The sequence below is a fragment of the Acipenser ruthenus genome, chromosome 33, assembly GCF_902713425.1.
Source record: "Acipenser ruthenus chromosome 33, fAciRut3.2 maternal haplotype, whole genome shotgun sequence".
Taxonomy (NCBI): Eukaryota; Metazoa; Chordata; class Actinopteri; order Acipenseriformes; family Acipenseridae; genus Acipenser; species Acipenser ruthenus.
In genome coordinates this window covers 9366530-9380134 of record NC_081221.1, presented here as the reverse complement: position 1 = coordinate 9380134, position 13605 = coordinate 9366530, and the positions used below count along the sequence as shown (strand labels likewise).

The 13605-nt window shown below is 38.0% G+C and overlaps 1 protein-coding gene across 1 annotated transcript in view; it reads left to right on the top strand.

Annotated features, from left to right (window-relative positions):
• vat1 (vesicle amine transport 1) overlaps positions 1–13605 on the top strand; it is an 81859-nt gene that overhangs the window by 39522 nt on the left and 28732 nt on the right. Inside the window, exon 4 of the mRNA XM_034055711.3 lies at positions 1786–1875. Within this exon, the coding sequence (XP_033911602.1) occupies positions 1786–1875 (90 nt within the window). The remainder of the gene's footprint in view (positions 1–1785; positions 1876–13605) is intronic.

Sequence of the window (13605 nt, the reverse complement as noted above, 5' to 3'; positions counted from 1 at the left end):
AGCAACTGAGGCTGCCTAAATCCACAGAACTGTGGTTAGTTCTCAAAGATGTTTGGGCCAACCTACCTGCCGAGTTCCTTCAAAAACTGTGTGCAAGTGTACCTAGAAGAATTGATGCTGTTTTGAAGGCAAAGGGTGGTCACACCAAATATTGATTTGATGTAGATTTCTTCTGTTCACTCACTTTGCATTTTGTTAATTGATAAATATAAACTATTAACATGTCTATTTTTGAAAGCATTCTTACTTTACAGCATTTTTTCACACCTGCCTAAAACTTTTGCACAGTACTGTGTGTGTATATATATAGTACACACACCTTATGAGTTCAGCATCATGTAGAACCAGAATTCCCTTGACAATCGACATTCACACAACTAGTTTCTCATCTAAAATGTTTTATATTTGAAATGTTGAATACTTATTGATTTTCAATAAGGAAGTCGGTCATCTTAAGGTGATGAACACTGCAGTTTCTCTCATCTCTATCTGAAGTTCCACCGAAAGAAAAGGATACAGTACTTTGCTTGAAGTAGGCATTGTATTGTCGTCTCTCAGCAAAACAATAGTTCTTTTCAAAGGGAGGCAGCTGTTGATTTCTAATGGTCTTGCAACATTATCTTTTGACTTGTCGGAAGGTTTCCAACTGGAAATAGTTCAGTTGATTAGACGTAACTCTGTTCAAAGCAGGGTTGGCTTTTGTATTTTTTTTTTAGTACTGTAGTTGTAGCTCTACAGTACATCAACTAAATTAAGGGTGTTGGAAATTGTGGTTTGTGAATAGTTACATACCAAACTAAACTCAATCTTAAATGAATACATACATAAAGCAAATTATTTCATTGTGGCATCCTCTAAATGTGAACTACAAGAATTTAGCGATGGAGTATGCCAAAGAAATACCCCTCACTCATCCCAATCATAACTTTCTTTCTTTGATTTCCTCTGTGTCAGTCCAAACACCATGCAGTTGTTACTTAGGACTGCTTTTGCTTTTTATAGTGTGTTAATTTAAAGTTCCTGATTGCACCACTAAATAAACCTGGTTTCAGCAGGTCTTAACACAGTGCTCAGTTATCTGTTTGGACTGCACTGTCATCAGAATCGCTTAGGCGAATATGTTAATGATGGGGCAGGTGGGAGGGGGGGGAAGAGACCTGCTTCTCGTTAACATCCAGAATTGCCTGTTTGCAGAGATTCCAGTTTGTGATTACGCAAAGGAATTTTTAGGACCCAGCTTCACACTGTAATGCTGTTTTAGAAAGAGACACTGCACTGACACAGACTGGGATTTCAGGTCCGATGTCATTACATCCCAAATAATTAGTAACTATGCAAGCCTGGAGAGTGACAATGCAGTGGGATATGTATTGTATTTGTTCTGCGTACTGGTGGTGTGCATATACATTTAAACAACACATTTCTTTTGACTTATTAGCCAGTGTTTTTAGTCGAATAGATTGTTGCTCCACTTCAAATTTTATATTGAAATACCCACACAGTCCTCTCAACATAATACATCTGTATTTAAACTTACCTGGATATAATCAGTGTTTTATAAAGTAGTGTATAGTATGTTAAATAGCACTAATTGTAATTTTACACATTTCATTCAATATTGCACTGACCCATATGTCTTTGTCACACTCTACTTTGTGAAATATGATTGATTTTGAACCAATCTACACCAAACTTTTATTTTCTGCTCTGAGGCTCCTATAGGAATTTTTTTTTTTCTTTTGGACCTTGTTTTAATGTGCCTTCTTTTCTCACCCCTTTCTGTAGGTGTTGATATTGTGCTGGACCCCCTTGGTGGATCTGACACCTGTAAGGCCTTTAACCTCCTCAAACCGATGGGCAAACTCATTGCATACGGTGAGGGCTGCATCTTTCTGCTCACAGCACTTCCTCTTGGTTTTATTTACAGTAGTCTGCAGATGTGTTAGAACACCCCATTGCTTCAGTCTTGTGCATTTGAAATCAAACCACTGTAACCAAATATTATAAAATTGTCAAAATAGGAAAAATTGGTGATTTGTCTCATTTAATTGAAGGCTTTGAGGCCACACTTGCAATTCATTTAAAATAGTAAGAGTAAATGAAGTCACAAATGGTAAAGTGCATGAGACTTTTTAGAAGTTGTTTTAAGATGCCTAATTAAAGCACAAAGTGGTCTAACATTTTTACACACACATCGACTTGCACAAATTCTGCTTTATCATACATTCCAGGGACATTATTAATCAGAAACGCATCATATTCCACATGTAAAGTGAGATCCTGCACTCTACGTGGAGCGGCTTTTTACTGGATGCGCCACTCAGGAGCCTCCTGCGTTTTTGGCTTTTTATCTTTTTAAAAAAAAAAAAAAAGCCTATAGTTTTCCATAAATTTTATGGGCATAAAAAGAATATAAATGACCCATCTTGAGATGTTCTGATAAATTTGCACACTGCTGTATATCAGTAGCGGCTCCTGACTTTAATTGGCACGGGTAGAAAATCCAGAACCGGGTACCCGCTGTGAAATACCCGGTAATGATTTAAATAAAAATATCACATGTATTAAGTGCATGATACATATTTAAATATTATATAGTACACGTGTATACATTTAGTCCCTTCAGATCTGTAGACTTGTGTAAAGTTTTTCACTACTGGAAACATCGTAATAATAATAATATGTTTTAAATAGTTAATGTTAAATGTGCATCATGCTGTGGGATTGTTTGCGACATATATATTGGCCACATTCCGCTGTTAACATGGCTTATGTACAGTTTTAAAACTAATGCAGTAGTACAGCATGATGCTTCGTTATGGACTGTCACAGTAGCTACCGTAAATAAGCCAGCTGGACAATCGCAAGACATGTGCGTCTGTTTGGCTGTAACAAAGTGCCGCTCCTGATCACTAAATTCTGTATTGTGAATACAGAACAATGGCATCCAAACAAAGCATTGGGTGGAATTTCTTTACCAAGCAGGAGAAAACAACTGAATCGGCAAACTCTGCCAAGGAAATATTTCATTCACACACTTAATGTGCTCCACATTATTGTTCAGGGCTCTATGCTAACGGTATATATATGTATGTGTGTGTGTGTGTGTGTGTGTGTGTGTATTACACACAGTGCCTTGCAAAAGTAGTCAGGCCCCTGACCAATTCTCTCATATTACTGAATTACAAATGGTACATTGAAATTTCGTTCTGTTTGATATTTTATTTTAAAACACTGAAACTCAAAATCAATTATTGTAAGGTGACATTGGTTTTATGTTGGGAAATATTTAAGAAAAATAAACTGAAATATCTTGCTTGCATAAGTATTCAACCCCTGTGCTGTGGAAGTTCCCAGTTTACACCGATTTGAAAGAAATTGCCTTAACGAGGACACAATTACCTTTCCATTGGCCTCCACCCGTGAACCATTAAAGTTGCTGTCACATTTTCTGGATAAAAACCCCACTGTTGAAGGATCATTGGTCAGGCTGTGAATCTGAAGGAAAATGAAGACCAAAGAGCATTCTACAGAAGTTAGAGATAAAGTAATACAAATGCATAGATTAGGGAAAGGGTACTAAATAATATCCAAGTGTTTGGATATCCCAGTGAGCACAGTTGGATCAATAATCAGGAAGTGGAAGCTGCATCACACCACCCAGGCACTGCCAAGAAAAGGCCGTCCCTCAAAACTCAGTGCTCAAACAAGGAGACTTGTGAGAGAAGCCACAGAGAGGCCAACAATCACTTTGAAGGAGCTACAGAGTTCAGTGGCTGAGAGTGGATTAATGGTGCACCAGTCAACCATATCAAGAGCTCTGCATAACACTGGCCTGTATGGGAGGGTGGCAAGAAAGAAGCCGTTACTCAAAAAGTACCATCTGAAAGCAAGTCTGGAGTTTGCCAGAAAGCATGAGAGTGACCCAGCTGCGATGTGGGAAAAGGTTTTGTGGTCAGATGAGACCAAGATGGAGCTTTTTGGCCAAAACTCAAAGCGCTATGTGTGGCGCAAACCAAACACTGCCCATGCCTCAAGACACACCATCCCTACAGTGAAGTATGGTGGTGGCAGCATCATGCTGTGGGGATGCTTCTCTTCAGCAGGGACTGGGCATATTGTTAAAATTGAAGGAAGAATGGATGGCGCAAAATACAGGGAAATACTGCAAGAGAACCTGCTTCAGTCCGCTAAAAAACTGAAGCTTGGGAGGAAATTCACCTTTCAGCAGGACAATGATCCCAAGCACAAGGCCAAAGCAACATTGGAGTGGCTCAAGAACAAAAAGGTGAATGTCCTACAGTGGCCCAGTCAAAGTCCTGATCTCAAACCCATTGAGAATCTGTGGCACTATTTGAAAATTGCGGTCCACAAGCGTCGTCCAACCAACCTGAACAACCTGGAGCAAATCTGCCAAGAAGAATGGGCCAAAATCACTCTGACACTGTGCAAAGCTGGTACATACTTACCCCAAAAGACTTAAAGCTGTTATTGCAGCGAAAGGTGGTTCTACCAAATATTAATGTGTGGGGGTTAAATACTTATGCAAGCAAGATATTTCAGTTTTTTATTTCTTGATATATATACTACTTATACTTCTATATGTGGTGTTGTTGGTGTTGTTTAGCAGACGCCTTTATCCAAGGCGACTTACAGAGACTAGGGTGTGTGAACTATGCATCAGCTGCAGAGTCACTTATAACTACGTCTCACCCGAAAGACGGAGCACAAGGAGGTTAAGGGACTTGCTCAGGGTCACACAATGAGTCAGTGGCTGAGGTGGGATTTGAACCGGGGACCTCCTGGTTACAGCCTCCTATTATTATATATATATATATATATATATATATATATATATATATATATATATATATATATATATATATATATATATATATATATAAATATAATTAGTGCCTTTTTTGTAGTGTTATTTTGTAGTGTTACAACCTGGAATTAAAATTGATTTAATTGGGATTTTTTGTCACTGATCTACACAAAATAGTCCGTAATGTTGAAGTGGGGAAAAAAATCTACATATTTTTCAAAATTATTTACAAATAAAAAACTGAAAAGTCTTGATTGCATAAGTATTCACCCCCTTTGCTGTGACACCCCTAAATAAGCTCTGGTGCAACCAATTGCCTTCAGAAGTCACATAATTAGTTGAATGGAGTCCACCTGTGTGCAATTAAAGTGTCACATGATCTCAGATTAAATACACCTGTTTCTGAAAGGCCGCAGAGTTTGTCAGAGAGCATATCTAAACAAACAGCATCATGAAGACCAAGGAGCTATCAAAACAAGTCTGGGATAAAGTCCTGGAGAAGCACCAATCAGGGATGGGTTATAAAAAAATATCCCAAAATTTGATCATCCCCCGGAGCACCGTTAAATCCATTATTAAAAAATGGAAAGAATATGGCACAACCGCGGCTCTGCCGAGAGAAGGCCGTCCACCAAAACTCAGTGACCAGGTAAGGAGGGCATTAGTCAGAGAAGCAGCCAAGAGGCCAATGGTAACTCTGAAGGAGCTGGAGAGATCCACAGCTGAGATGGGGGAAACCGTCCATGGGACAACTATAACCCGGACGCTCCACAAAGCTGGGCTTTATGGAAGAGTGGCGAGAAGAAAGCCATTGCTGAAAAAACCCATATCAAATCCTGTTTGGATTTTGCCAAAAGGCACGTGGGAGACACAGCAAACATGTGGAAAAAAGTTCTCTGCTCTGATGAGACCAAAATTGAACTTTTTGACCTTAGCTCAAAACGCTATGTGTGGCGCAAAGCCAACACTTCATCACCCTGAGAACACCATCCCCACGGTGAAGCATGGTGGTGGCAGCATCATGTTATGGGGATGCTTTTCATTGGCAGGGACTGGGAAACTGGTCAGGATTGAGGGCAAGATGGATGGAGCCAAATACAGGGAAATTCTAGAGGAAAACCTGTTTCAGTCTGCAAGAGACCTGGGACTGGGGCGGAGGTTCACCTTCCAGCAGGACAATGACCCTAAACACACAGCCAAAGCTACACGGGAGTGGTTTAAAAACAAGAACCTGAATGTCTTAGAATGGCCCAGTCAAAACCCAGACCTCAATCCGATTGAGAATCTGTGGCAAGACTTGAATTGCTGTTCACCAACGGTCCCCATCCAACTTGGCAGAGCTTGAGCAATTTTGCCAAGAAGAATGGGCAAAAATTGCAGGATGCAGATCTGGTAAAGACTTACCCAAAAAGACTCACAGCTGTAATTGCTGCCAAAGGTGCTTCTACCAAGTATTGACTCAGGGGGGGTGAATACTTATGCAACCAACAAATGTCGTGTGTTTTTTTTTTTTTGTTTTTTTTTTTTTTGTTTTGTTTAATTAACTTTTGTGTCCACAATAAATATTTTGCACCTTCAAAGTGTTAAGTATGTTGTGTAAATCAAATGGTAAAAATCCCAATTAAATCCATTTTAATTCCAGGTTGTAACACTACAAAATGTGGAAAAGTCCAAGGGAGGGTGAATACTTATGCAAGGCACTGTGTGTGTGTGTGTGTGTGTGTGTGTGTGTGTATATATATATATATATATATATATATATATATATATATATATATATATATAATATATATATATAAATAAATAACCCAATAAAACTTTGCATGTTTCAAAAGGTACTTTTGTAATTTCATAAAATGTAATACAATAATAATAGTATACGCAGCACTTGAGGCAAGCAACTGAATAAACAAACATTCTGGACTTGATTGAAACCTGAGTGATGTCATTTGTAGAAAAAATATTTGGAAGATGAAGAGCCGGTTTGAAAAACCAAACTGCGAATACTCAACCATTTCTTCTTTTTTTTTTTTTTTTTTTTTTTTTTTTTTTTTTGGGTACCATGAATTGAAAGCGAGGAAAATGATGTATGAATTTAAAAAATGTAGAAATGTACTGTATATGGAAATTGAAACTTAAGGGAGTAGCCACACTTGACTCGAAACATGTCAAGATTAAGTCTAACTGAGTCGTAGAAGCTAGCCAAATCTTGTAGCCAATACAAATACAGTAAAACTTAACAGAAAGAGGGTGATTTTGCATGTGGAAGACACACAATCCCACCCATTTTGAGGCTAAATGTTATCCAATAGTAATACAGTAGACCATGACGTAAGGTAAGCAGGTGTGTTTATTTATTTATTTATTTTTTTTTTTTTTTTTTTTTTACTTTTACAAAATTACACGCAGGCTTAGCCTCTTATTACAAGTCACCACTGTATATCCTGTAGGGGGTAAAATACTCAACGGGAATGTAGTGGAGGTGGGTGTGTCACTTTCACTATCTGGACATGATTGGAATATATATATATATATATATATATATATATATATATATATATATATATATATAATAAATAAATAAAGATGCTTTAGTGAACATATTTAAGTTGTGTGGTGGTTTTGTGGTTTTTAAATGGGAATTTTTTCATATAACATACATGTGTCCTGTGCCTAGCCTGAAACAGTATGAGCTATAACAGGATTAGAACGCATTTTCTCAGGCTGTTCCTGTTCCACATAATCAATTGGGGGGGAAGGTTATTTGCATCTTTTTGCTTCAATATTTACCTAATCTGGTCTTTCATTCCCTGTCTTTCCCAAAGAAGCTATTTGAGTAAGAGAAGGCAAAATGATAAGATTTCAGGTTTGGCAGTTAGACTCCCTTTATTAACTGGATCTTGTAATTAAGTGAGAGCTAGCCATGGTCTGTATGTAGCTGTCCAGTCTCATCTTTAATTGCTGGAATACTGAAGTTAATTTCTATATTTAAGTTGACGTGCTAGTAGTTTGCTTTCTCCCCTGTTTTCGTAATGGGTTTGTTTTAATCTGTATGGTGCTGTGGCAGGATGAAAGCCCTGCCAGTGTAATGTATGTGGGAAATATTGGGTTGGAAGGGAGTGAAATTCCTCCCTGCTGAAACAGACGTGGGAATGTGGCTGGGGCCATAGATTTAGTAAGTGATGATTTAATTAGGCTCCAGTCACAGAGTTATGTAAAGGGTGTTGAGTTTAGTGTATGTTAGTTGAATGCGAGTTGAGGTTAATGTATGTGGTGTTGGTGTTGTGAGAAGTGTGCTGTGCTACGGTGGTGAATAAGTGCTTGCACGGTGGATCAACACGGTATTGTTTGGTGTTTAGGTGAGTGGGCCACGGGAGATATAGTGTTGGGAAAATTTATAGAGCTTAAACATCATATTTATGAATTTATAGATGTTTAATATAGTTTTGTTGTCTTGTTCCTGTTTGTTTTGTTAGTAGTTTGTGTTGTGAGATTAAACGTGCGCACTAGCGCTTAAAACTGCAGCTTCTGTCTCTGGGTCTGCTTCCTGATAGGAGCACGCCTTGAAGGTATCGCTATCCTTACCCCAAGTGCATATTCTGTTTTTTTTATTATGAATTGAATTTAACTTGTGTTTTTTTATGAAGTTTCTGCAGAAGGATTACATCCATATGTTCTGTAATTATTATTATTATTATTATTAATTTCTATTTATTACAATTTATTTTTGACATACAATTACCCATTTATACAGTTGGGTTTTTACTGGAGCAATCTAGGTAAAGTACCTTGCTCAAGGGTACAGCAGCAGTGTCCCCTACCAGGGATTGAACCCACGACCCTCCGGTCAAGAGTCCAGAGCCCTAACCACTACTCCACACTGCTGCACACTCCACACTAATTACTTACTTAATGTTCTCAAGTTTGCTTACCTTTTCTAAATCATTATTTTTTTTTTTTTATTTGTAGATGTTAATCAATTCACCCCTTTTTATATATGCTTAAAAGCTTCCCATACCACTGAGCTGTATTGTGTTAAACTTGTTTTTAATAATAAAAAATAGTTCAAATTTCTTTAAGTATGGCTGTTTGTGCAGAGTCCTGTAATATACTATTGTTGTGTGTTTCTGTGGGTTTTTTTTTTTCTGGCTTCCTTCCCACATCCATTTCTAAGATCCACATTTGCATGGCCTGCTATTGCAAGAACTCCTATATCGCATTTACTGACCCCCATTCACTGTTTTTTGGAGATTAAAAAATAATCGGTTCTAGATTACCTTTTTTGCACTGAGGAGTAGAATGCATAATCCCTTTCCGTGAGATGTATTAATCATCATGTATCCGTCAGGCCGAGCTCTCTGCTAAGTTCTGCCAGAGCTCTACAGTTACTGGGACTCTTAGTTATTATCTGGTGTTGATTTATCCAGAAAGTCTTCCCCCTATAACTACAGGCAGGTCTCCCAACTAGTTTCCCTAAATTAGCAAAGAACCCTGGGTCCACCACATTTAAGTTTGCCAGAATTTAAATGATAGTTGTTGATGGTTGTTCACTGTTGCCAGTAATATCAAGACTTCCTTCATTGTCAGTTATTTCCTTCTGGATTGCCACATTTAATGACTTTGCAAAAAGTATTAATACCCACATTTCTTAAACCACTTTCACAAACAAATGTTTCTACTGAGCCATCTCAGAATTTAAAAAAATATATTTACAATACCCATTCACACAGCACGAAATTGCGCAATATATGCCTTATAATAGTCAATCATTTCACCCAGCCAAAGGGATCATGCGAGTACAACTTTCAAACCGGTCAGTCAACAGATTGTCATGGCAATGGTGATTCGCCCATAAATTACAGCTTCATGCGCTGTCCCTTCTATTTGTGAATTCACCTTCTTGTTAACAATTCCTTAACTTATTTCAGACTTGGATTACTACCTTGTTCTTGATCAGCCATTGTATTTGAAAAAAAATGAATGCATGGTAACAAATACCCAACACGTCCGGTATACAGTCACATGGGATGTTCAATCCACACCCACTATAGCTCTTCAGTACCGACATAGCCTTTCACACAGGAGTTAAGACGGTTCAGTTTTGTCTCTGAATCACCTCGCAACGTGGTTCAGAGACTGCATAAAATAGGACTGCTCTATAGGCAATTTACACAGACTAAAATGCAGCATCTATGCTGGTTGTGAGCCATCATAACTCGCCTGTGCAAAAGGGGTATTAGATCATATATATATATATAATGAGAAGAGGACCCCAACCATGGCTGTTTGAGCATGGTGTTGTGTATAACGTTTGTTGAACAGGTATTCCATCTTTAAATGTAATAGGTTGTACCTCCCTTCTGGGAAATTACCCACATTGGTATCTCTCCACGCTCTTGCATGAAGTACTTGACCTTGTTTGTGTTTCCAATTAAAAATAATATGCTGTAGTTGTTGCCCCACATCTATATAAATTAATACCATTATTCTTCAACCAGTAAAATCCAAACCATTCCAAACATTGCTCTTTACCTAAAACCCCCATTCTTTACCTACACTCAATTATAGACAAAAGAACAAAAACAAAGTGTGTGCACTGATTCTGTCAGAGTATTCAAAGTCCTGACCCCATCACAAGTCTATTTTAAAAACTTAAGGTCTGCCCAATGTTAAATATCCCGCTGGTGACATGGACCTTTAACTCTTCTCTCAGGTACTGTGAGAAACATCAGATCTTTAAAACAAGGTCCTACTTGTGTATTTCCGGTAGGTGACCATATTAGGAGATAGCCTTGAATGCGAGTGGTTTGGAATGTTGCTGCTGAGCTGAAGACAGACCTACCTCGGTGCAGTAAACCAACATTTTCACACACAATCTTTACAAAGTAAGAGAAATGGCAACATTGTAGGCACAAGGACCTATTCTGATTTAAATTTATGTTTTCGTGTTTGTGGATCAGAGGCACGAGACCAAAGCTGTTTAGGGTTATGTTGCCTTGGTCAACACCTTGCTGGCCATTCAAGCCACAGTGAACAGCCCCATCTTTTGCCACATGATCAGGGTATCTGGGATGAATTAGTTTTATTTATTTATTTATTTATTTCACATTTTCAATGAATCAGGTTGTTTTGGTTGCTTTTGGTCCCTTTTGTATATTGCCAGAATTCCATTATTTATTATCCAATTTGTTAAATATTTATATATATTTTATATATATTTTTTTTTATATATGTCCATGTTCCATACATGACACATATATATTTTCATTGACACAGTCAGATTTTTAACTGGCCATGCTAAAATATTTTTTACGAACAAATGGTTTTTTTTTTTTAAAAGCGTGTTTCTTTTTTTTCTGTGATTGTTATCTGTATTGCTATGCGGTCCTCCACCATTACCATTCTTGAACAGTTTACACTAGTTTTTATGGCAGTGATGTCTTCAGCCACCGCCTGTATCATAGCCTGCAACAAAGCCTGTACTATCTTTAATTCTAAGACTGTTACCAAGTCTGTCTATGGAGAAGGAGCAGAATATGTAACCCTTTTTGGACTTGGTGTGCTATTTGGAGTTTTCTGCATTTGCTAAAAGACTTCACTTTTATGTTGGGTTTGAAAGGTTTATGCTGTAAATGCCTGGATTATATTGAATTGTTTGTGGGTTACAGGCATTTCCCAACTCACGTTTGCTCACTCTGATATCATCCTGTGTCCCCCTGCTTGTGGTGTTAAGCAGTTACAAAGAACAGTAGGCAGCTGAAGCATGCATGGCAAATGTAAGCTGGCAAAGGTTGTTGAAAGTAACAACTGCTTGCCAAATAATTCTACATGGTCATTGAGCTACTATCAAAAGTATGTACAAATCAACAATTGCTGTTTCATACCAGTGAAATGGAATGTATTTGTGTACCATATCCCCTTTCTTTGGCAGAAAGCTGTCTTCGATCCCTTTGTCCTATGGCCACAGATAGAGCAGTGTTTGGCATGTAGGAGGGAGATGGAACTCTCTTGACTCCAGGCTTTATCTCCCACACTCTCTTTAAATGGAGGGGGGATTTAGACAAATGTGGCTTTTGATAGTGAAGGGCTAATGGTGAGAGAACTACAATGGGTTATGCTGTTTTAAGGCGTTTTGAGTCCTTATTATTCAGTGCTGGGGATAGTCTCTCTGTGTCAAACTTGGGTCATTCTTTCGTTCGTTCTCAAACTGTATGGGTTTATCATTGAGGCACAGGGTGGACTATACAATTTTATATTTTGTTGTATGGATAAAAAAAATTGTGAAATCAAACGCTCCTGGTTAAAAAAATAAAGCAAGACACATACTGAATTACTAAAGTGAAGTGGGCATAGCCTTTGTTTGCAGGGACCTGTCACTTTTTTGATATCTTAATATAATATTCCTGGAAGCATGGATACAGTATGTGTAGCAAATGATTCCCTGTATGTGCAGATCATTTAAGCCGAGATGTATTTATTTTATTGCTAACTTGGTTTATGGAGGTGGAGTGGTGACCCCTTCAATTCTTTTTATATAGTTTATGTTGCATAAACAGACGGTGCTGCTTATAGTGCTAATAGTTTTTTGCTCAGCATCCTAGCCTGTGCTGCCTGACACTGCAACTGCACTTCCGTCCATCTGAAACCACATGCTTCAAAAACAGCTGAATACAATTTAAATACTGGCACTGCTAGTTTGCTACTGGTGTAAACACACAAACATGACTTTTGTTACATTTGTTTTTTTTATTGCTAGTCACATGACACCCAGTTGGTCGACTACCAGTTTCTGAGGTCAACTGTTACTTTGATTCAAGTAATCTACTATTCAGTGCTAGTCTATACCTATTTAGTGTATCGTAAAATAAGACCTGGTCATGTATAGTAGTTATTTGAAAGCCTTGTGTACTGGCCCCCTCTTTTAAAATGCAGGTCAGTTTTAGCCAGACAAACACACATGTGATTTCACCACAACTGTTCTGCAGGGTCCTTTTGAGAGTGCTGTATGTGGTACTAGCATTTGGGTTGTGTCTTGCAATGTGATCCAAATGTATGAATGCAGTATCGGTGCCAGAGGGCAATTTGGTTTCTGAGTTAAGAATCCCCAAAGTTGATTTGGTTTCAGTACCTTATAGTGTGAGGTCTATACTGGGTATATACAAGTGAGTGAGTCAAGACCAATAGTACATTCACTCTACAAAAACTGCAAATATTATGCAGTGGACTAGAATTGAGACGTGCTACAATCAATATTTATTACTGTTTATAAGGTATACAAATATAGAAACCTAGGTGCCAGCACAGTAATCATTTTTGTTATGTAAGCAAATTGATCCTGATCCTAAACTGATCTTAATACAATGTTACTTCTGAAAGGAAATGTGCTTCAGTACAGACAGGAAGTTCATTGTTATCCCTTCTAGAATCACTAGGGGAGTTGCAACAATTGACTTCCTGTCCATACTGTACTGCAAATAGCTCTGTTTACTTCAAGCCCAAATATTCTCAAAGAGAATATGACTTTCATTCTTAAACTGGGTCCTGTCTGGGAGGCAGGGCAAACTGGATACATTCAGCTACAGTAACCAGCCTCCTACAGATAAGGCTGTCACATTTACATGTAAACTACCTGCAGTATACTGGACTGCAATGTTTAACAAAGGGTAATGACACAAATATATATTTAAAAAAAAAAAAAAAAAAATCTAACAACATTAGGGCATTAAACAGTACTTGTCATCTGGTAGAAGGCTGATTAAACCCGACAGTAAAAGAAG